The sequence below is a fragment of the Chlamydotis macqueenii genome, chromosome 2 (genome assembly GCF_036417535.1).
Source record: "Chlamydotis macqueenii isolate bChlMac1 chromosome 2, bChlMac1.mat, whole genome shotgun sequence".
Taxonomy (NCBI): Eukaryota; Metazoa; Chordata; class Aves; order Otidiformes; family Otididae; genus Chlamydotis; species Chlamydotis macqueenii.
Genome location: NC_141557.1, coordinates 71,765,554 through 71,789,991, shown reverse-complemented (window position 1 = coordinate 71,789,991; position 24,438 = coordinate 71,765,554). Strand labels below are relative to the sequence as shown.

At 47.5% G+C, this 24,438-nt stretch overlaps 1 protein-coding gene across 6 annotated transcripts in view; it reads left to right on the top strand.

Moving 5' to 3' along the window:
• Positions 1-1,237: 1,237 nt before the first annotated feature.
• RREB1 (ras responsive element binding protein 1) overlaps positions 1,238-24,438 on the top strand; it is a 126,318-nt gene continuing 103,117 nt past the window's right edge. For 2 of the 6 annotated variants that reach the window (XM_086740237.1, XM_086740242.1), the window contains exon 1: positions 1,354-1,589. Coding sequence is in view for 3 of the 6 variants with exons in the window: in XM_086740242.1 (XP_086596368.1) it covers positions 1,550-1,589 (40 nt within the window). In the remaining 3 variants the exon portion in view is untranslated. Of the gene's footprint in view, positions 1,288-1,353; positions 1,590-2,231; positions 2,367-3,310; positions 3,328-24,438 lie in introns of those variants that run through there. The other 4 variants (XM_086740236.1, XM_086740240.1, XM_086740239.1 and 1 more) reach the window with 4 other exon arrangements.

Sequence of the window (24,438 nt, the reverse complement as noted above, 5' to 3'; positions counted from 1 at the left end):
GATACCAGGAAAGCTGGTACAAGCCTTTTGCCTACAGGCCAGGGCTTGATTTCTTTAAAAACCAGCCTGTGACTTCAGGTTTAATCTCACCAATAACACCTTTAAAAGGCCTAGTTTTAGTAGCTGTAGAAATAGTGTACGTAACCATTTCCTTAAAGAGTTAACTGGTTCCTCCTATACTCAGTATGGCACTCCTTGCAGGCAGTTTTGCTTTACTTTTTTTTTTTTCCCTCTCAAGCTTCCAGGATGGAGTATTTCCAGATACTTTATTTTTTCTGTACTGTTATTATTTGTCACACAACTCTAAACCGGCACTGACTTTAAAGTTAAATCCCCGCGACTCCGACCACCTCTCCATCACTTGCAGAGTCTTCTACATCTCTGACCTTCCACTGCAGTGAAAGTGGTGGAAGAGACCATACGTGTGGTACCGTACCCAGCGAGCGTGAGGTTCCTCACTACTTATATTTGCACGCCTCCGAAATTTGCCTGGGATTAGGCACAGTATTCGGACCTCCTGTTCCTGTGGTGATGTTCTGGGTCTTGTTAAATTTCACGACTTTCAGGTTTCGTCAGCCGGACGGATGACTTGACTCCAGCGGAGACCCAAAAACGCACAAAGCCGAAAGTTCTCCCAGGCAACAAACACTGAACGCTAGAAGCTGACTCCTGCGCACGGAGCAGCGGACTCCTGCCTGCGGCCGCTGTTACCTGGTGAGGCGCCGGGCTGGGAGGAGGAGGAGGAGGAGGAGGAGGAGGGAGGATGCACAGACATTTCCACGGCCAGGGGAAGAGTCCAGATGAATTCCTACAGCCGGCAGCGCCCGGCACCGCCACCGCCGGCCCCGGATGCGCTCCAGCCCCGGGCGCAAACCGGCTGTCGGGGGTGGCGGGGGCGGGGGGGGAAGACACCACACACACACGCACACGCCCGGCCGGGAGCGGGGCCGCCGGGCAGGCCCGGCCCGGGAGAGCCCCGCGGGCGCGGCCAGCGGGAGGGCGCGGGGCGCCGCGTGGCACCTGGCCGCCCCCCCCCCCCCCCTTTTCCCCGGGGCATCCCGCTGCTGCGCTGCGGGGGCCGGTGCGCGGCGGGCCGGGCGGAGGAGGGAGGGCAAGGGAAGCGGGGGGGAGAAAGTCGTGCTCGCTCCTCTCCTTAGAGGCGCCCCTCCCCGCGACGAGGGCGAGATAGAGATGCTGTTTGCAACAGGCGGCTGCTGCTGCCGCCGGGGCGGCAGCGCGTCCCCGGGAGAGGAGCCGGAGCGACACGTGATGCCTCTCCTTATCAGGGTGCGCGGGGCAGCGCGGGGGCGGGCAGGGGGCGGGGGCGCCCGCGGAGCGCGGCGCGGCGGGGTCCCTAACCGTGCCCATCTCTCCCCTCCAGGGAGGCGCGGAGGACGGGAAGTTAGCGCGGAGTTGATGAACTTTGCACATCCACAGAAACGCCATTTTGATTCCTTTTTCCGGAACAAGTTTGCGGCTCCCTCCCGTGCGCGCTCCCCCCCCCTCCCCGGCGCGCCCCCGCGCCCCCCCGGCGGCCCATCCTCCCGGCATGTCGCGGCGCAAGCAGCCCAGCCCCAGCAAAGTCCGGCGTAAGTACCGCGGGGCTGCCCGGCCGCCGCGCTCCCTCACAAAGGGCAGGAGCTTGCCTTAACTCCGGAGGGATCTCTTTTTATTTTTTTTTTTTATTTATTTTCTTTTTCTTGGGTGGGGGGAGAAAGAAGGAGGAGGAAAAATAAACTTCTGGGAGGGGGCAGGCGCGGGGATGAGGACGTTGCAGCGTGTCGGCTGGTCGTGCGACTTCATTTAAAAATGAAATGCTTGTTAGAGGGAAAAAAGAAAGTTTCCTTTAAAAAAAAAGAGGAAAAAAAGTTTGGCTGGCAGCGGTGGAGATGATGATGAGTTCGTGCAGCCTCCCTCTTCCCTTCCCCCGCTCCTCCCTCTCCTCCCTCCGCTGCTCCTGTTTTTTTTTTTTTTTTTTTTTTTTTTTTTTCCTCTCTCCCCCTTCCCTGTTGCAGACTTTCTACCAACCAGCGGCACCAGCCGCGGCGTTTTGCCTTCAGGACCTGATGCTCATCCATATTAAACCGTCTGAGCTCAGGAATCCGGCCAGATCATCCCCCCCCTCCTGCTGCAAAGTTTATTTTTAACCAGCCACCGCCACAATTTGGATGGGGCTGCGAGGAAGCAACATCTTCTAGCCTGGCTCGCCCGCGTCTCCCGAGCCCGCAGCCGCTTGCCTTTTAACTTTTCCTTCGGGTTTATTTTCCTGCCGGCGGGTCCTGCGGCGGCCCCTTGCCCGCTTTTCCCGGACGGGAGGGCCGCGCTGGCGCTGGGAAGTTGGGATGAAGGCCCCCCCTCCTTCGCAGGTACAGCCGGCTTGCGCCGCGCATCCCTCCGCTGACTTTCCGCTCCCCTCACCCCGGTGGGGTCGGCCTGCCGTGCCTGCCTCTCCTCGGCACCCCGCTACCTCTCCCCTCTTCTCTCTCCCCCTCTTCTTTATTGCATTTTATTTTTTACCCCTTTCCTCCTCTTTCTCCCCGCCTCTCCCCCCCCTCCCTCCGGTAGGGACGTGCGTGTCCTTTCGCCTCCCGGCCTGCGCGGCGGCGGGGGGGGGAGGGGGGCGGAGGCTCAGGCCCGGGCTGGGGGTGGGGGGCAGCTGCCCCCCGCGGGTCCCCCTTGTCCCGCTGCCTTTGTCCGGTGCCAGGGACACATCCCTGCGCGGCGGGGCCAGCGGCGGGCAGGGACACCCGGGCGGCGTCACCACTACAGGAAGGAGCCGGGCAGCATCCGAGGCGGGGGAAGAAGTGTGGGGGGGGGGTGTCCGTCCCGGGGCCACCCTCGCCCCCTTCCCCCCATCTTGGCGAGGGGATGGGGGAGACGGTGGAGACCACCTCGCAGCGTCGGTGTTTCGGACGAAAAGAAAGTTTGGGGCCGCCGCCAGCGCGGCGGTGCCCGGTGCGGATGGGAGCCAGCCGCGACCCCGTCTCTCAGGCGACTGCGCTCCTCATCGCCGTTGCTACGGGCCGGGACCCCCCCCCGCGTCCCCGCGGGGGCCGCCCTGAGGGATGCGAGCAGAGGCAGATCCTCCCGCCCACTTCATCATGCACAGGGCTGGGGGGGGCTTTTCCTCCACCCCTCCACCCCCCCCCGCCCCATCGGCCGACGGTGCGGGGGGCGCGGGCCGGGCCGGGCGCGGCTGTTGTTGGGCAGAGCAGGGCCGGGCCGGGCCGGGCCGCGGGGAGCGCGCCGCTCCGAGATGCTGCAACTTTTTTTTTTTTTTCAACAGTTGGGAGGGCGGTGGATTGAACTTTGTCATGTCGCAGATAAGTTTCCTCTGGCTTCTTCTCCCTGCACTTCTCCCCCGCCTGCCCTCCGCACGCACGCTTGCTTTTTTTTTCTTTTTTTTTTCCTAATTTTTCCCCGTTTCACCTCTCGGCCGCAATATCTTCGCCTGCTCGGCATCCTCGCCGGGTTACACAGGAGGAGGAGAGCGGTTCTCCTGGCTCAGCACATTTCCCTGCCTGGCCCGCTCCGCTCTGCTGCGCACCCCGCGGAGGCCCGGGCGCCTCCGTGCCCCGCCGCCCTCCCACGGCCGCGCCGGGGTATCCGGCCCGGAGCTGATGCTCTGGTCCTGTCTGCCGAGAAGCCAGCATCCTGCCCAGATGAACCGATTTCTGGAGGGAATCAGGGCTGGAGGGAACCAACCATCCAGTTATAATCCCGATTCTCTCTTCACCCTGTCTTCTGGTGTAGATAAGATCAAGTGTGGTTACGCGTTTGAGAAAGTAGTTAAACGTCTATTTCAGTGTGATTTGGGGGCAGTGGTGTAGCAGAGGCAGCAAACGCAGTTGGTGAGTCTTACCGTTCCAATACCAGACTGCAGCCCAGAGCCTTGGAAAAAAAATTGCTTATTAACAACAGGAGCAGTTGCTAAATAACGCCGTCTTGTCACCCCTTCAGTGCACAGTAGACAGCTGTTACGATGGCTGAAATTTTTTCATTGAGGTCTGTCGTTTTGACACAAGCACTGAGTTTTGTTACCGCAGTTCCTGTTTTCCACAGGGTCAGCGTGCGTGAAAGGGATGCAGTGACTCAGGGTCAGGCCAGCCATATTTGTTTTAGGTTTTAATTTTCTCTTTGAAGACTTAAGGGTATATAGTCTTTTCTTGGTGTGCCTGCATAATGCCGATTAGCCTTAACGGGAGTTGGGTACATCCAGGGAAGAATAGGCCCTTTTGTTTGTTAGAAACCCAGAAACAGCATGAATCCATCATCCAATCAATCAGAGTACCAGGGCTCTCCCTCACCTGCCGGCAGGGACACATCCAGCCTCCTCTTCTGCTACCGGGCATCTGTGCTCAGCCCTGTGCGGCCTCTTCTGCTCCCTCACCTTCCTCCTCCCAGCAGCCATATGTGGGACTGAATTTGTACTGTGTAGTTGGAAAAACACCATCCTTTAAGTACAATCGAGTAAACTTTTCTTCTGCTCTGCTTTCCAAGGCAGCTTTTAGTTGTCAAACTGTTGTTTGTCCATCGGTAGTGACTATTTATGTAGCCACTCTTAGACATTTCTTTTCATAACTAATGACCCTAAATAATATATATATATTTTCTTTATATTGAGATAGAATATAACAGGGTGTTTGCTGGCTGGTTTTTGTTTGTTTGTTTGTTTGTTTTTCACTCAGACCAAGGTGTTTGAAACTATTTGCTTGCAGATTTCAGTATAATGAAACATTATGAGTCAGCTCATCTAGGTTGTGCACCCATTCTTAAGTCTTTATAACATTCACTGACTCTCTGACTGAATGGCTTTTGGTTTTGATTCTGAGGGTCAGGAGATTCTTAAAGTTTCAAAACAGGGAAAGATGAACGTCTTCATTAGCTGTTAGTAATATCTGTAATTCCTTTTGGTACCAAAGGCAAGTGCAATGTTTCCCAGGGCATACAAACATTGACTTCTGTAGTGCTTTTCTCAGTCCTTAAGGATTTTATCACTTTGCCTACGTTGAAGTCATGCAGCAATCGTAACAGTAGCTTGACTGTAGCCTGTGAAAGTTTCTTCTTAAGCAGAAATAGTTTGGATTGCTCCCAGTTGGATTTCTCATTTAAATAAGAACTGTTCATGTACTTATATTGTATAGATTAAAAACATATAGATAAATCCCTTTGGTTATATTCATTATCCCTTGTAAAAGTAGGTGGTGCTTAGAAGGTCATAGGATAAGTGTTGCTAAGCAGCTAAACAGAAGGATGCTAAAATTAACCTGAGTGTTTTTGTAAGGGATTCACTTTTTAAGTTGCAATAATTTTTTATTGACTTAAAATACATTTTTTGATAGTAAAACATCTGAAAAAAAATACGTAGATGCGTAAGTAAAGCTTTCCAGGAGACTGTGCTGAGTGTTCAAGTTATCTACATACAGGAGTAATTCCACCCTCCCCCAGGATGCCTAAATTTTACCACAGCATTGGGCCCTCGATTGGTGCCCTTTGCAAATGTCCTTCCAGAGTTATCTGTTGCTCCAAGAGCATCTGATGTATGTTGGATAGCAGCCTGTAGGGACAGTCTTGGGAAAAAAGAAACTGCAAAGGTTCCCCAGGAACAAGCAGAAAACAAGTAAATCCTGTTAGTCTGAAATCTATGCACGTGCAGAAAAAGCCCCTTTTAACTTTGATGAATGGTGCCTAAGTTTGGAAATCCGTATTTTAGATGTACACTCTTTAAAACGTGTGAAATCATGCCGTTTCCGTTCAGCGCAATAAAGGTTGTTTTAAACTGAGTGTGTTACTGGACCATGTTACTGGACCAGTTTGAGACAGCTGCCTTAATGATGTGGTAGCTTCTTTCTTGGGTGATAATTGTCTGCAGAGGAGGATGGTAGCACTGCTTTCGGCTCTCCTGAAGGTAGTGAGAGTGCCTGTTGGTCTGTGTCTTTTTCTTTTACCTCCTTTCTGAATTCAAGCAAGACGGTCAGTCATGGGATTACAGCTTTAAAATACACTTTTTCAAGAGTATTGAGCAGCTTGGAAAGGGGCCAAGAACCGCTTCGTGTTCTTTTGAGCACAGCTTCATCGTGGATGTAGCGCTCAGGTACCCTGCAGCTTTGCTGGGAACCGTCTCGAGGAGCAGATGTAAACTTTGGGGGTGAGAAGGAATGGCCTTCTGAGACCGTGCAACAGCTTGTTTCTTATTTTGGAGTGGGAGATCTGACTTGCCAAGTTGTTGTTCAGCAGTTAAAGCAGATTTTCTTTGGGGAGGCGTATGAGGAATCCTTTCTCTGTGTGTGTTGTTTATTTTTTGGTTTAATATCCTACATAAACCAGCAACTGTGTGAGCTGCGCCTCCTGCCCCCCCCCCTTAGAAGCATCTTTATAGGCAGTGATTTCAAAGGTAGGACCTGGGTATCTTTGGAAATGCCGCTCTCTGGTGCTACACTGAAAAGTCAGCTATTTGTGTGGAGCCAGGAAGGGCTTGAAACTTGCAGAGCTTTGCCAGGCCAGGTTTGGTTATCAGTGTTTGATTACAAATGAAAATAGGTGAGGTTGGCTGAGGTGGGAAGTGCTGGCTCTGTTCTGGGGTACTTCTGAACAGGAATTTCAGGAGCATTGACTCTTTCTTCTTCTTCGGTGATGACGGCTTATCTTTGATGTCTGCCAGTCATGATGTTTTTTCCACTTGAAGGTGTTCCCTACACCCCACCCTGCCCCTCTGTTTTGAATAGCAACATTTGAGGGCCCGTGACTTAGAAGAGCGTGGGCTTCCGAAGCGGCAGTACCGGAGCATCTCACCCCGCTTCCCTCAACATTTTGCTCAGAGCGGAGTGACAACACTTACTTAGAGCTTGTCCTAATGCTTTATTATGAAATATTAAAAGTTCAAATAATTGCCAGCTGGAGCATATGCTGTGAACTCCTGTTGGTGGCTTGTTTGTGTTGTGATGGAAAAGGGTCAGAACGAGGAACAGGAACTGGCCAAAAGGGAGAAGAGTCAGTGGGATACTTAGCTCGTGGCTGTGCCGGTGTTAAACCTGCTAGAGCAGCCTCCCCCGGTCAGAAGGGAATTGTCCTGATACAAGTGAGCAGCGCCTGGACCTGTGCTTTCTTTAGAAACAACGCAGGCCTTCTGCTGTATCCTGCTTTTTTTTTTTTTTTTTTTTTTTTAGTGGCATTTCAACTTTGAGGTTGGCCAGCCCAGCAATCAATAAAGGTGGTTGCTTTTGAATAGGTGCTTTACACAAAAGAAGTAGTTGATGGGTGGGGACTGTTTATTCAGAGTGATTCAACTAAGTAAGGCTAAGAGAATCTGAATACCTCTTTAAAGATGTAGAGAAAGGCAGCTGTTTTAACAACAGGATTCACCTGCAGAGTCCCAGCCATCCGCAGAGGTGCTACAGCAAGGGAAAAGAAAAGCTGTCAAAATCCCCCACGGGCGTTGTTAGGCTCCTGAACTAAAATAGGTATTCCAAGGACGATTAGAGAGGGAGGCCTTTCAGGCCTTGATTACCTCCCCTGTCCTTTTTGCTGATGGTCCCGTGGAAGCACATGGAATGCACCTTTCAAATTCCACTGTTTTCCTGCACCTAACTTTCCTGTGAGAAAATGTTTTGTGTTTAATCTTATTTTATTATTTATGTATTTAATCTCAGGATTTTGAGAGATCCTTTTCCTTTTGAAGAAGACACCTCCATGTCCTGGTGTCTGAAGTTGCTTTGAAGATGCAGTTGCACGAGGGATGCTACTTTGTGCAGAGCTCTTAAAAAGTGTTGAGAGAGCTGCTTGCACAGTGGCCAAGTGACTTCCCAGTGTAATTTTTCTGTCAGCTTTGAAAAATGGGATTTTGCATTTTAAGTCAGCCTGGGTAAAAGGTATGTTAGGCACCTTGGACGTTTTCTATGCTGATATGCCCGAGTGACTTGCTAATTCGGTTCTAAAAGATAAATGTATCTTGTGGTTAATACTGGAAGTGCCAGCCTCTAATATATGTAAGACTTCTCCACTTGTCATCTCCTGGTGGATATTTTAACTGGTGTTAGCATGTGCTTTCTGGAAACGGCACAAACATACTTGTAGGTGTTTTAGGAATGGGTGGCCTGCATCATCTGTCCTTTGAAGTGGATGATCCAGCATTTACAAACCTTTTTTTAGTTAATTTAGGTATGTGCTTCCTCTCTGAAGCTGAGAGAAGCAAAATGTTCACATTGAAGGGTAGTTGGGCTTTGCTTTTATTGTGTGTGATTAGCTGGCTCTACCTAGAGCCATTGTTAGTCTGGTTTCGTAGGGCAGGTGATGTCTGTGTTCAGGTGTATCAGTAGCTGGGAGTGCTTTGCTCAGAGCTCTCGCATCATGGCAATAAATTCCATTCCCCTGTTCAGGCCACACTCCTTCACACTGCTAATGTTACGGCTTGGACAAGGAAGAGCTGCTTTGGATTTTGCACCAATAAGCAGCAGTACTTCCTTGTATTTCCTTTAGGGAGCAACATCACTTTTAATTTGGGCCACTCACAGCTAGGGTAGGGGAAAAAGCCTGGTTTAAGTTCCTTCTTTTGTTACACAAAATGCATTTTCTTCATTAAATTAAGTTCATTATGTCTCATTGCTCTTAGTGTTCTGAGAACATGAGAAGCAGCCAGGACATGAATACCTGTGTGCTGTTCTTCACTCCTGTGTGCATTTTTTTCTGATGCTGATGCAGTTGCGTCTGTATTGAGGACAACAGGTGGCTGTGGTGTCTTGAGCCTGTGCTTGCCTGCTTCATCCCCTCCTTCTCTCCAAAAGCCTTAAGGTATTCTGAATTGGTGTTCACTTGGATAACTTGCAGCTCAACTCACATATTTTGCTGTCTGTATGTCCTGGTGCATTTGGATGGAAGGAAGGAAAGCTGCAGGAGTACGCTTGCTTTTTAAGTGAGACACTGAAGGCTCAGGAAGTTGAAGCGTGTGCCACATTGAAGCTGGTTGTGGAAGAGATGTAGCTGGGTTATTAAGGGCTTCCATTTCTGAGATTTGAGTGTTATTTTCCAGGGGAAGAAGTATGAGTGCAATGACAAGTGCTTCTCTACAGAGATGTAACTTATGCCTTGTATTTGGTTGATTTGAAGGGTATATTTATTTTGGTCTGTTTTCCTAACAGCTGCAGGTATCATTTGTTCTTCTGTCTTATCAGATGGCCCAGCCAGGTGTCACTTAGTACATCTTACTACATTTCCAAGCAAGGTTCAAAACTGTGGTCCTTGCCAGCTTCTGGAACAAGTCTTGGAGGAACTTCCAGCCTTTATGGCAGATAGGTGGCCTTGCTGTTTGGCAAGATCTGCTGGCAGTCTTTGAACTGTCAGGAGCCTGGCTTCCATGTTGCAAGAGGGTAAAGAGAGCTGTACCACAGTGCCCCTGTTTCCCTGCTCTAAACTGTGTTTATTGTTGGACACTGTGCTTTTCTTTAGATGGTGAAGAGTTTATTTTCATATCAGTGCTACCTACACTTTGTGGGAGAAATTTTCTCCACCGTCTCTCTCTGTTCCTCCGTTTTTGGGAAATGTCAGCGTCTTTTTCCTGAGTGTGAAGTGACCACCATATTCAACCTAACCAGGAGAATTTCTAGGGGTGAAATGATCCATACCTTGGTGTGGATGCCTGTTACCTTGGGAGGAAGCCATGCAGATTCTAAACTCTACAGGAAGGAACTGGTGGATTCTGTAAACTCTGCAGCCACACTAACTGCAGTTCAAGCAGTTCCCAGTCTCTGCGTGCAAAGCTTTTGGAACTTGTAAGCTCTTTAAATCTAGTAACCAAGGATTTTCCTTGGTTCTCTTTTTCCCTCGAGAAAGAAAAAAAGATAAATGGTAAGGTTACTGATTTTAAATGCTCAAAAGTCAGCAAATGAAAGTTGGGGTATTCACAGAACAGTTAAGTGGGCCAAGTTGAGCATGATTGTGCCCCATTATGAAGGCCGTTATATGTTTAATAAGTCAGTAAATGTGTAAATAGTACATAGAAGTGGAAAATGAGGCTTCATTTGAATCAACAGCAAAATTCTTTCAGGCTTCACTGGACTAAGATTTTATGTGGGGTATATACAGCTGTAAGCTCTTGAGCATTCATAGCGTGAAGGGCGCCAGGAAACTTTAAAAAACTGAAACACTAATAGTGTCTTTGTATTTTTGTGGTGCTTGAAATCCCTACAGGTGTAGTAACAAAGTTGGTGCATCTGTTTTAGGAGCTTGTTTACTAGACAGCAAACTGACTTTGGGATACAATAGCCTATTTTGACTAAATTATCTTCCATCCTGGTTTTGGGCATCACTGAAACAGTGTGGCCATTGCTACATCCCTTTTCTAAATCTTGAGTATACGTGCTCTGGTGAGTGGGAGGAGGAATTGTCCTTCCCAGGCCTGTCCTTCCTTGCAGGAAAAGGGGAATGTAGAGAATTCTCCCCGAGGATGGATCTGGGGCAGAGATGGCTCCTGCATGTTTGGGGCCAGAGTTTTTATTTACACCATTGCGTAACTCTTAATCTCCATAGGAAAAGATGTGGGTTAGTAGATTTGCAATGCCACAGCCTTGCATGTAGCCGTGGTCTGCCTGACAGCTGACGTGTGCTAGTATTGCAAAGTAGATGTCCTGATCGGGACAGGTTATCCTGGAGTATTGGGTGACCCTGTGCAGAAGGATCTGCTCTTGCCTGACTTTCAGCCTTGTTCATTGTCAGCTTCTCTCGTGCCTGCTCTCCCCGAATCGTCTGACTTGCAGTAAATGTTTCCGTTTCTGTGCTCACTGTCTTTTCAGAATGATTGCTAAAAAGTATTTGGGCCAAAAATAATTTACACTGGACAAGAAGATGCCAGCAGCATGTGCAAATTGCACGCTGTAGTTACCATCCCAGCTAGTGATTCAAACAGAGCAGCGCAACCCAGTAGCAGGAACGTGGATTAGGAAAGTCCAGACTGCTGATTTAAAAATTTCTGCTGTTTCTGGTAATGGATGTTCGTAAGAGCTGCCTAGTCCGAAGGCCCAAGAACTGAGCTGGTGGTGGTCTTTGTTTGATTCCCAGTATGCAGGTGGCAAGTGTTATGCTTTGATTTCCTACACTGTAAACTCTTCGGGGCAGGGATCAGCATTCAATTACCAAGTTTTGAAAAGCCACCTAACACATTGTGGAACTGACCTGCTCGGCACTATGTCAGTATAAATGTTTAATTATAACTATCTTCTTACCCCATAGTGCAGCCTTTCCAGATATCAAGGTTGAGGCATGCTGGGAACCTGTGCTGCTACTGGTGAGATGTCTGCATATAAACAGAGAGCTTTGGTTGCAAGGCAGAATTTGAGCAGCTCTCATAAATGCGTAGTTTGCACACAAGAGACAAAGATTCTTTTTTTCTTTTTTTTCCTAGGCAGTATAGGTGCAAGTATATACACGTGTTCAGGGGTCTGTGTCTGGTTGTTTGGTTTAGAAGCAACTACACTCCTGGCTTTAATACATGTTTTAAGCATCACAGTCAGACCATGTTCTTCTCTCTCCCTTTTGCTTTAGATTTGTATGTAAAAATGACAAATGTCAAGGTTCTGAAATTGAGAAATTAGAAGAAGAAACTAGGAATAGAAGGACATCAGCCCCTCAGTACATCACCTTCCCGAGGCTGAAATGAAGTGCAGTTGCTGGCTCTTGCCATTCACAGAGTAATCCAGTTCTCTTGCCTTGAGTGACTTGCATTGTAGCTTTAAGCTGAATTCTTAAATCATCCCAACAGTGATGTATGTATCATTTGTTATGTTTATACAACATGAAAGCATATGGAGTAATGGAAACATCTAGAAATTAGACCTCCAGAGAAGACTCCCATTTTAATCAGGTTACTTGCTTGGATTAAACCAACCCAAATTTAAAACATGTGGGCTCATGTACTAAACTAGTTGCATTTTCAGCACTCCAGGGGTCCGTCTGGGAGTTTATCGGTGTGTTGTTGTAGTCTGTTCCAGCCAGCTTTGTAGGAGCAGTTTGGTGTTACTAAGGTTGGAATAAGCTGATGTCAGATTTTTGTCCACAGTGCATAGCAAGCAGAGGTCAAACACTTGTGCAGCCAGTGATACTATGACTTGTTAAGAATGTACGCAGCAGGTCGCTTTTCAAAACATCTTTTGAAAAGCAGCCTGTGAGAGCAGTGCCATGTAGAAGAGACATGCATCTTCCTCTGGCATCAGCAAATGGATGCATCCTATCACATTGGACTGCTGAGCATGTTTAGTCATGTTACTGTAATAAGCTCTGGGAACAGGAATGGGTTCTGCCCTGCTGTGCTTCGGGAAGATTTGAATGAATTTGACTGGTTTGTTCCAGGGAAACTCCTGTTTGTATCTCCTGCTTTTGTGCTGGGTACGGAGAAGGAAGGAGTCGAGTTTGTTTCTTGGCTGAAGGAGAGTTTCTTTGTAGTGTAAGATTGCTAACATTACTGTACTTAAATTATTATACCTTAGAAGAGGTAAAATTTAAAAAATCCTAAGTGACTTCTAGAGTTCTTAGTGTTTCTGGCACTAATAGTGTACAGGTTGACTCAGCTTTGAGATGCCTCTTTGCCCAGATAAACTGAGTATTAGGGACCCTTCTCTTGCTTCCAGGTATAGCCTTCAGGCATCCCTATTTCTCCTGCCCCTGTGAATCATCCTGCAACGTATGTGGATGTAAATTTGAAATGTGCTACGGTGGAGGTTAACGTCTTTGTCCTTTTCTTTTTGTTTTAACACAACTTAGCCTGATGGCTCTCAGGGTATTTTTTAAATTTGCTGGGGTGTGTGTGTATGTTGGAGGCAAGTCTAGGTCACGCCAAGCACTGATCCTGCAGACACTTTAAACACAGATATAATTCTACTTAAGTAGGTTGTTCCATTTAAGTCAAAATACTGGCATGGGCGAAGTCAGGGGAAGTGTTTCAGGACTGGGGCCTGCGTTTAACTTTCAGAAAAAGTATTCCTGACACAAGCCAGAATCTTTAACCCGTGTGAGCTGCAGCACCAAACTCATCTCACTGACTTCAGTTTCTGACCTACTTGAGAAGGTATTGCTCAGCCCAAGGAAGTGTCAGAGGTCTTGCAGCCTGAGAAGAGCTGGCTTTGAGGAGAAACTGCAAGAAACGGGGCCGTGAATCCAACCTCCTTCAATATACAGCGTCTGCAAGAGTTAAACGAAAGCACTCCAGCAGCTCATGTGCTCTCTGTGTGTGCATACTTTCCTAATCTTGACATGGGGTTTGAGCTGCAGGCTCCGAGAGGACGTACGTGAAGTTGGCTTGGCTGTCACCTTTTCATTCCCCGCATCTGGCTGCAGCTCGGCATGGGACGCTCCCTGCCGCTGGGATTACGCATGGGACGCTCCTCACTGCTGGGATTACTGGCTGCAGATAGCCAGCAGCCCAAAACATGCCCCCGTGGGGCTGGCTGGGCCGAAAGGTGCCCTGGCACGCCTCGCCTGCTTCCTGCTCTTGCAGGGAACGGTAGAGGGAAGAAAAAGTGCTGCGGTCGCCCCTTTCCTGCGTCTGGAAGGTGTCTTGCACCCACCTTGCGCTCTCGGCTTGGTCTGGGTGAGCTTTCTGCTGCTCTGCTATCACGATCTGGCTGGAGAACAGCTGCCTCCGAGGATGAGTCTGCTTTAAAACAGGGGAACAGCTGTACGGAGTGGGGCCCACAGGCCTGTCTCTGATGCTGGCGGGCTTTCCCTGCGCGTGGGGAGAGGGAGGACAGAGCACGCATTTTTCTCCTCTTGGTGACAAAGTCCTAAGGGCAACTTGGGCCTTGGCTGTCTGGGAAGAAAAACTACCGTTCCTTCAACCCACAGCACCCTGTCAGAAATTGCTGAGCATTTCTGACTAGAGGCTGAAAATGAAAGCTGCCTTTTTTTTTTTTTTTTTTTTTTTTTTCCCCTTAGGTTTCCTTGGAAAGGCTGCTAGTGGCCACCTCATCCCACCCTGCAGACGTGTGGGCGGGAGTGGGGGTAGCCGGCAGGAGGGAACATCACCAAAAAGGCAGAGCAACTTGGCTCTCAGCCATGCACAGGAGCAGGAACAGCTGCCTAGATGGCCCCCGGAGCCTCACTGATGTCAGCATAACCAGCGCTCCTTAAAACGCGGCACCGTGTGTGGGGGGCGAGGGGGAGCAGGGCTAGGAGCAGGTTTAGGGGGGTAAGCAGTACATAAAATAGCCTCTGCTATTATTCCTCCCCTCCCCCCAGCCCCCCTCAAAACAGACCTCTGCTTTCTATAGGAACGGAAAGATTTGGGATGAGTGAGTGAGAGTTATCAGAAATTCGTAAAAGTAGAAAAAGTTACTGAAAGCAAGGAGCAGAAGAATACATGTTGTAAAATTTGCATGTGTCTGTGGTGTGTCTGTTTGCTTGTTTTTTTTTTCCTTTTAAGAGAAGTGTGGCTAGGAACAGTTCGGCGCTGTTGGATAAATCTGTCAGGACCATTCACTTCTCTCTCCCCTATGTTGTCTCTGAGAACCTGTCACACTGTGACAGACCATACTGTCAAACATCATACTGTGTTTGAAAAGTATCTGGCTTGCCTTGGGATGCCGTGTGAAATACGGCAGGATGTGGCATCCTGCAGGGAGCATGTTATGTGTGCTCAGTTGGCCTCCTGCGCTTGCTTGAGCAGAGGAAGGGAATGCACGTCAGAAGAACACAGTTGTTCGCAGCTCCCTTCCACTCCCCTGTTGTTCCAGAGAGATGGCACCTCGCGTTACCCGTGCGGTCTGCCAAAGCAGTCTTTCCTTGTGTGTTGATACCAAAGGTTCCTGATGGTGAGAGCCTCTGCATGGTTAAGAGCAGTGGGGCTATCTGTCTCACCTCCGGGACATGGGATGCACAGTGCAAAATTACCCCTGTGATAGGTGCCGAACTGAAGGAAAGCAAGTTCCGCCCAGGCCTGAGATGGCTTCTTCCAATTTAATAGCTAATACAGTAGTTTCTGAAAGTTGCATGTGGCTGGAAGTACTGAGGGAAGAGGATACCAGCTTTTCCAGAACTGTGCAGCTCAGTCACAGAACGAGGTTGGACTGGACATGAAACTGGATTCCAGGGTGACGTGGTGATTGCAGCCTCCGCCGGCTTTGCTTCTTCCCACAGCTGGGGAGTTGATTTTCCCAGTAGGCCTGTGCCAGCAAAGTCCTGCTGCAAGTCTTGTGGTGTTACCCCAACACAGAAGTTGTGCTTGAATTGCTTGCTAGTGGTATGCAGTGCACAAATCTAGGCAACAGAAGTAAGCCAGCCTATCTGGGATTGTCGCAAAGCTGAATTTGCAAAATGCTGTCTCTGTCAAGGCCAGTGTAATAATAAGTTGCAGAGATTCCGTCTTAAAAAGCAAAGTGTAACACAGGCATTTGGGGAGGAGGGTGTTGTGCTCTTTTATAAGACTCTTGCTTTTTGTTAACTCAGGTTAACCTTACGAGTCAGATTAACATTTCCTATATCATTCCATAATTCTTGTAGTAATTAGCAAAAATGACACAGGGTAACAGCAGTTGTATGCATCTATTGACATTCTTTTCAGTTGGGACGGTGGCATGAAGAATTTATTTGCTGGAAGTCACAGAGGGAGACAGTAACAGAGGCAGAAAAAGAACCCAAATGCTCAAAATCCAGTCCCGTGTCGTCACCTTTAGATCATCCTTCCTGTTTAGGCGGATGAACCCACATAAAAACCTTGGTTCACAAACAGATGACATTCAAGTACCACCAGCATTGTAAAATATGGCTACGGCTATTGTATTTACTCTGACTTTCATCTTGAGTGCCTGGTGGAACACCTGTAAGTATTTACATTTTAACATGAGCTTTTGTGCTTGTGAAAGCAGACAGTTTGACAGCAATGACCTCTCGCACAAAAGCCTGAATAAGCGATGAACTTCCAACAAATCCATGACCTGAACTCTGCTGGATGCATATTGAAGGCGACAAGTTAATATGGCCTGTGGCAGTACCAACAAGACGTCTGGCTCTGTGCTGGACTCTTCTGCTGGAGGTGGTCTGCAAATGAGCCTTTAACCACCGTCCCTGCCCGAAGGCCTAGAAGTCAGTGTGCCTGTACTCACTGCCTAGGTGAGGGCTTCAGGCAAACGTTTGCTGCAGAAAGAGCTTCGGTTTTTCCAGAGGTTTCTCGTCCTGCTGCTCTGCTCTGATGCTGGGTGAAGGGCTCGGTTTGTGTTGCAGAGAAGGCAGAAGGGTGGATGTGTCTCTTCCCTCCCAAGCGGTGCACTTCGGAGTTCTCTGTGCTTAAATTGAATTGAGTGGTAGTTAAAACTTCAATTATGGGCAGCTCTGGAGTTGGACGTGTCTCTGCTGCAAGTGTGGTAACTGCTGGCTGTCAGACAGGGAAGACAGCCGTGGTATGGTAACCTCTGAAATCACCCTAACCTGAATCATGCTGAAGCTGTGGCTCTGGCGACATTTCCTCAGGACTGCCCTTTCCTGGAATGAGCAATTCCTGGTACCTACTTCTCCAGTGAGACTTGGATTCAGAGTGGGGAATACCTCTTAAAGCTGACAGAAATGCCTCTGGATCTGCGTTAGAACATTTTTAGTCCTGTGGAGTAAGTCATGCTGCATTTTTCACCTGCAGAACTGAAAACTAGAGGGAGTCCTACTTGTATCTAATTCCAAGTCAGACCAAAAGCCCATTTAGTCCAGGATGCTGATTGGTGTGGATTTATCAAAACAGAATATGGCCAAAAGGGGTCTATTAGTGATGCTTTCCTATTACAGTCTGCCAGCAACATGCAGCTTCTGGAATCTCTTGAGCCAAAGGATTCGGTATTTATGTTCAATAATCTTTTTTTCTGAGCTTGTCCAGCAGCTTTTTGAACGTGTACTGACACTTGGCATGTTGCGGTGGTGAGCTTTGCAGCTGAACTACATGCTCTGTTGGAGAGGAGGTGAAAAAACAACTTTCTAAACCTGCTATTTGATGCTTCCACTTGATACTATTTAGGACATGTACTATGGGAAATAACAAGTAATTGTTCACTACCGACCTTCTCCACGCCTCTCAGGATTTTGTGGACCTTTGTTGTATCACCTCTGTTGCCTTCCTTCCAGGTTGGAGTCCCAATCTGAGTATTGGTTATTATAGAGAAGTTGTTCCATGCTTTTGATTACATTGTTCACCGACACTTGTTAAAGCTTCGGTTTGCCTTGTTAACATCTATCACAGGCACATGCCAGAAGTACTTTATTTGCCTACATATTTATGCTGTAAGACATATACTTGGACAGCCTTGAATATTTCCAGGTGCTGCCAGGATTCTCCTCTTCGGCAGCTTTTTTTGGGAAACTTTCTCAGTGTTGGCAGATTACAGGCAGGAGATGCTGATTTGTGAGGGTGTTTGCAGGTCTGTCTCAGTTACTTCCATCCTGATTGCTTGAGAACTGCTTGTTTAAATGGTGCTTTGCTCTCTGCCTTCCTTCCCAAATACACTGCTGGTTTCTAAGAGCAGTGTCCCTGTATCCCTCCACTTCCTCCCCTACAGATGGCAGCCTGAAGCATGCCCTGTGTGTCTAAAACCTTAGTGAATGCAACTTATCTGGAGACAAAGGGCATTTGTCCTTGCCAGTTCTGGGGGTATTTCTTTGAGCTCCACTCAAACTAAGTGATATACTCACAGAAAAGTTTGCTTGCTTTCCAATGCTAGCCTGCATATTTGGGATGACGACTAGGATTCACTCATTTGTTTGGTCTCTGCAGGTATCAGAGGAGTTGTTTCGAGCTCTGAAGTAAAATGTTTATTGATGTAACTCTACTATGTTCCCATCCCTTTTTTTTTTGGTAGTCTGCCAACCCACTTGTCCACCTGTAGAACTGCTTCATGTTGGTGGAATTGGAGATTTTAATTTTTGCAAGCAAAAGAATTTGCTTTGGTACTAACCATACCGCTAGTATTTACTTACGTTAGATCGCTCCCAGGGTGCTTTACAAATCAGTGCCTACAATGCTACTGAAATGCAGCCACTTCTGAAGTGGAGAGTGAGAAAGAGGTTTAGATCAGGTCACGCTAACCCCTTTCTTTCTCTGTGTAAAGTGCTGTGCATTCTTCAGTACTTACATAGCCTAAAAAGGAACCTTGGCTTTCAAAGTCCTACCTTAACCTGCCTACCAAATGATGCGTGCTACTTGATTTGTGTTCAGTTGATGAAAAACTTTATTCCAGCGTGCCAGAACTGAGAACTCAGTTGCGAGTAATGTGAAGGGTGATGCTAGCGATTTCAAACCTTCTGGTAAAGAAAGCCTTTCACCGTGAGAGCTCAGCTTTATCTAGGTTACTTATTCCCTTTATTAATCCTCTCAGGACTGATGAAATACAGTGGTCTGAGGAGAAACAGGCCCTGTTCATCATGTAGTCTGGATTTATAATGATAATCTTTCAATGTTACTGTGTATTAAACCGTTCTGATAAGCTGTTCAGCAGGTATTGCTGTACTCTGTGGGCTCTGTGAATTTTAGAGTGTTTGGAAGTAGCTAGCTTGTCTGTTTGGAGAAAGGAGGCAGTGGCTTTCCTTTCTAACTATCAAGTTGTGCTTGTAGTTCTGATTGTTGAATTCAAAGCTTGTCTTGTACTGTTCTGCTGCTGCTCTACGCGTTTAGTATCCTAAATTTAAATTTAGGATCCTAAAGATCATGTGAGGACCAAGGAATGGAGCCCTAGCATGGCAAATGCTTTGCAGGCATCTCTCTACTCTTGGATGTTAGATCAGGAAAACCTGAAAGCTAGCATAAAGTCTTTGTGTATTTGTAAGCAGAAAGGGGTGTTTATGTTGCTTTAATTAGAAGTATTTTCTTAATTACCTTTTTTCTTAGGGTACATATCCAAATATTAAAGATCTTAAATATCTTAATGGTATACCCTAAAGTGCTAGGCCAAGAAGCTGCTAAGGACTTTTTGTATTTGTCCCTCTGTCTTCTGAAAGTTCAGTTTTGGCTGGATCAGTTCTCTAATCTGACTTCTTGTGCAGCTGTTTTAATTGTGCTGGCACAAGGAGGTAGAGGAGAAGATGTAGCAGAGGAGAACAGGACTGAATGCAATGCAGATGTAACAGATTTTAGAAGCTCATGCAACCGTAATTAAAAAGACTGGTGCTCAAACCATCGAAACCATCATGTCTTTGTAGTGAAGCAGGGGCCAGGAGAAAAAATGGAAGAACTAAGCGGAATGCCTTTTTGCCGGTTTATCTTTGCAGGGGCCTCAAATCAGCCTTGGATGAAACAGGAGGCATTACTTGCTAGGATGGATCCTGGAATCCATGCAGCAGTGCTGCTGGGTTGATTAATTCCTGCACACAGAGCCTAATCCAAGCTCTGCCTCATGGGTGGGGGGTCATTAGCAGTGTCTGCTGTATCTGTCGTATACCTTGTATATTGGAACTGCATCTGCTGTGTTGTTGGGCTTAGAATCTTCGCCGACTTGGAGCTGCAATGTTGAAAAAACAGCACAACGTTGTGTGGTGGGTGGGTTGGTTTTTTTTGTTTTTTTTTAAGATGCCTCATTTTGAACTTGTGTATTCTTATCTGCATTCTGGCTTCCAGCTTCGTTGAAGGTAAGAGTGAGCATCCACTCCATGGCTACTAGCAGTTCATGGGTATCTTTGTACAGTGATGCCAGTAACTGCTGAAAGAGTTGCAGGTTTATGTTAATAGAGTCACTTTCCCCCACCCTCCCTTTTTACTTTTCCCACTTGCCCCTGTCTTTCAGGTACTTTGTGGTGTTTGCCTTCAAAGGTTGTATTTAACACCACTTGTATGTAATGATTTCCCCCCACCACCACTTCAAGGCAAGTATTCTTCCAGGTATGTGACTACAAACAATGCAAAGGGAAGAATCTCAATGGAGATCTGTGTGCGATGTTTGTGATCTCTTTGAAGCTGCCTTTTTCTTAAGAGTCTTGTGATTTTTAGATATTTCCTCACAGCTTTCCTCTTTCTGGTGTGTCTTTGCCTGGATAACTAAAAAAATTCACAGTGACGTTGAATTAGTGACTTCAGAATGGTTCCTTGGCAACCTAAATGTGCATTTGACATCATAGGATGAAGAAACAGTTTATAATCTACAGCAAAACCAGCTTAAGGAGGGGGGTTTAGTTTTGGTTTTCATAATTTGTTTACTCCCTCACCTCCAGCAGTTCATTCCTGTTCTGCTGTAATTCACCTCCTCTTCAGAGATGCTGACACAAGGGTTTGTGGGGTTTCTCTGTGACCCTTCTCTCTAAAATGATCTGGGTAGCCAGCCCTCTTTCATTTTTTTTCCTGTCTTTCAACAGTCACAGCCCACCAACTTTTGTTTTGGTCACTAAAGGGGAAGTAAACTGTAGGCTTTCCCCGGCATGGGAATGAGCAGCTGGAGGAAGGGGAAGAGCTTCTGGAGAGGTGTTGACCCTCAGTGGATGTGGCACAAAACTACGTGTTGTTTGCATGAAAAGGCTTGAGAGTTTCAGCTGTGAAGATAGTCTTGTCTCCCCCCCTTACCACACATTCACTGTCTGCTCTCTTGATGCAAATCTCTTTACTGCATTAGCTGTGCAAAAATTCTGTTGCTTCTGTAAATCAAGTCTCCTTTAGCTGTTCTTTCTGCTCCCAAATTAATTTACATCTTAAGAGAGTATCTTTCTTAATTACGCTTGATATTGTGTAAGGAGATCATGTGTCATCATGTAAGACTGTGGTCCAGGTTTTGTTCTGGCTGAACTGGTGCAAATCTGGTGCAACTTAGCAAGTGTCGGTGCAGCGTCTTTTGTGGAAGAAGTGTGTTTGTGTAGCCAGGAGCAGAGTATCAATCACTGCACAGAGATAGCAGCTTAAAGAAAATAATAGTGAAGACTGATGTAGGTTTTATTGGAATGCCCAGACTTCTGTTATACAGAGCTACACATATGCTAAAGGCCAAGTAAACACAATAACTGCAACAGCACATTTCCAAGAAAATTGTCGTGTTGCAAATGAACATGGACTGTGAAGGGGTTTTATGGCATCTGCACACTTGATAGAGGCTCTATCAGTAGTTAGCATCAGATAAAATAGTCCATTTGCTTTTAGATTTCTGAAGTTACTTTTTATAATTCTTCGGGGGAGTAGCATGTAAAACGGCAGCATGTAGAAATCTAAAATTCCAGGCAAAAGGCACCTCCTTTTTGTGTCTACGTGTTGCAGCTGTCTATCTCTTGGCAGCAGGCAGCCTGTGCAGAATGTGAGGTTTTAGCGGTGAAGCGTGGAAGAGTGAATTGAGAAGTTCTGAACTTAAAACATTATTTTCTAGGGAATTCCAGTCCTTGCTATTGCTTAGTTATTTGGAGACTATTTGTAGGGTTGTTTTTTTTTTCTTTCAGTAACTCCTTATATTCACAATATGATAAACTGAGATCACTACCTCTTCAATTTTCTGTTATTCTGCAGTTTAGTAATCAGATGAATTGGAGTCAGTTGCACAGATACCCAGCTGGGAGGAAATACAAAAAAGAGCATGTGTGTATATTTATTTATGGGGAGGAGAGGAGGAAAAGGGAGATTTCAGTTTTTCACCATGAAATAAGACTTCTGTATAAGCCAAAGAAGTAACATTTTGTTTTAAGGATGTCAGCACAGCTAATACCATTTTGGTTTGGGACACATTGTTTCTGCGTAAACTATGGATAGCATCATAACACCTAGGGCATAATTACACCATTTAATCTCCCCTCCTTACACCTGGAAAGGCAGAGGATTTTGCGAAATGAGCCAGTGTAGCAGCTTCCCTCTAACAGCTCGACACTAAGAGTATTTGCATTTCGGAGTAAGCAGATGCACACTTTTGTACCGTGCAAGCAAACTGACAAGGGAAAGGTGTAATAATACATTGTGAGACTTTCCATTAAAACATATTTTTTAAAAAATACATCGTGTGTTCAGTTCTGCAGGTGGTGCCAGAGTGGAAGGTGGAAACTGCGTGTCCTTGGCACTCTGAGAAGTGGGGTTGGGGTGACGACCACATCTCCCTTGCAGACTAAATCCTTGCCTTTTGCCCAGGCTTTTCGTTATTCCAGCCTGGTCTGGGATACGGTTTTCCTTTCAGCTGAGACATTTGTACTGCTGAAGTTGTATCTACACTAGGCAGGCAGAGAAAGCTGGCACGGGCAGTTTTGTACGCTGGTAGTATTCCTGCGTTGCTGGCGAGGGCTGGCCCTCTCTGACTGAAAAAGGTACTGTTGAAATCATTCAGCTTTTTTGTGCGTGGATGAAACCTGACTTTTTGCTCCATAAAAAAAAAGGCTAAATCTTTCCGAAAAGTGTAAGTTTTAGCATGCAATGGCTGTGTGGTGCTTCAGCAAGTTGTGGCTTTTTTTTTTTTCTTTTTTTTCTTGTTCATAACTTTTGCACGAATTTTAAGCCCTCGCTCTTGGGGAGGCTGGTATTGAAAGGAGTGGAAATCATCCCGGGGAGAGGAAAAGGACAAGCTAACCTTGGCACCTGGGGCCGGGCTATTATGTTGCGCTTCCTCTGTGGGGCGGCGCGGGGCGCGGGGCTGGCTGGAGCGATGTTCTCACAGCAAATGGAGGAAGTTGCTCTAGCAGAAGCAGTGCTTCTGGATCTCCTCTCGCCTGGGGGATGGGGCAGGGTGGTGAAAGAGGGTTACACAAAGCACAGAGTGGAAGGGGGAAGAGAAAAAAAAGAACAACCCTCATCTCTCATCTATGTGCGAAGCTCGACAAGCTTTTTGGAAAACTGAATACTTCGGGGAGGCCTGGAGGGGTTGGGGAGCGGAGGTTGTTTCCCCGGCTGCTTCTGGCGGCGGGGAAGGTACTATGGGAAGGAGCCGGGGAAGGATGGAGGGGGGTGGCCGCTCCTCTCCCTGGTTGCTGACTAAACAGTTATGTCAGCTGGCAGTCGGCGCGGCCTGGGGATTTGCGATATAGCTCCTGGAGGGTGGGGGAGGCTGCGCGGGGGAAGGGAGGGGAAAGGCTGGCCCTGCTGCAGCAACTGCTGCTCCTGCTTCGCCCTCATGCTCGGGGCAGGGAGGCCTGGCCGCGGGTGCGCTGGGCTGTGGCGTGACCCCGGGAAGTTTTCGCGGTGATGCCTGAGCGAAGGGGACGCGTGTGCATCCGTCTTCCTTGTTTGTTTAAACAGCGGCGCGGCGCCTCAAATAGCAACCCCAGCCCACTGGAAGGCTGGCTAGTGTGGGAGAGTGTTCCTGTCTGACTGGTACCTGTGCTTTCCTCGCCACTGAGTCAGGGCCCTCTGGAGCATGTCCCTCTGCCAGAACAGTCGGAGCCTATTGCTGGGGCACGAGGACCGTGTTCCCATCCAAACCTGGTGCTGCTTGCAGAGGCTCAGGGAGAGGGCAGCCCTACGGGCAGAGCTGCGTGTCTGTCCCTGTGCCGGGCTCTGGCTGGAGCTCACGGTGGTGGTGCGAAGTGCAGAGGCAGCAGCAGGAGCAGCAAGGCTCGGCCGACATGCTGCCTGCTGTTCTGCCACAGGTAGAGACTTCCCACCTCAGCACAGCCCCATGCTGTTAGAAAGTAGACAGTGAATTCTGGCTGTTGTTCCAATTTAATGTTTTCTTTCTTGGCCCTGAAGGCAGATGGAGCCCAGGGTAGCCCTTACACAGAGCAGGAGGTATTTATAATGATTCTTTTAGGTCAGTGGTGTTCAAATCCTATTTTTCTGTTCTTCTTGTTTTGTGTTCCATAAATCATGTGCTGTGAAGTTGGAACAGTCTTGTAACAGCTGCAGCTTCTCACCCATGTGCTTCCCTCACCTCCACCCCCCATTAGGAGTAAGTGAAGGATGGGTTGCATGTGAATCACCTCTATACCTATTTCACTTCTCCTGTCCCAGCAGTGAAAGACGGAGAAGGACCCTGTCCTGACAGGCAAAAAGGGTGTGTGTCTCAATTGTTTGAGGTCAACTGAGTTAGCTGAACACAATTAAAAAAAAAAAAAAAAAAGCTCTCTTGATGCTCCTTGAGGTACAGTCTGCCTTGTCCGAAGCCACGTTTGTGGCTGTGCGAGACCAGTTAATGTGTTAACCTGCATTTTAATGAAACTTAAGATAGATTTAGTAACATTTAGTAGTGTTAATCTGACTCAGCTGAGTTACCAGGGTTGTAGTCGTGAGTGAACCTGTCTGGACCACATGGACAAGCTTGCTGGAGGCTTTAGTTAGCAGGACAGCACCAGTCAGTGTTTCTCATGGTCTAATTAAGATAATTTTTTTTTCTGCCAAAGCTGAGTGCACTGTGAAAGATAAGTGAAGAAAGAATGTTTATATTGTGATGTGGAAATCTACAGATCTCGCCCAGGAGTTGCTTTTTTGTACTTTTGTGCAGCACTCATCACCTCAGTGCAGTTCTCAGCTGGGTGTGTTGTGCCTGGCACTCCTTCACAGCACACCTGGATGCTATGTTATGCACAAGTCAAATGGTTATATGA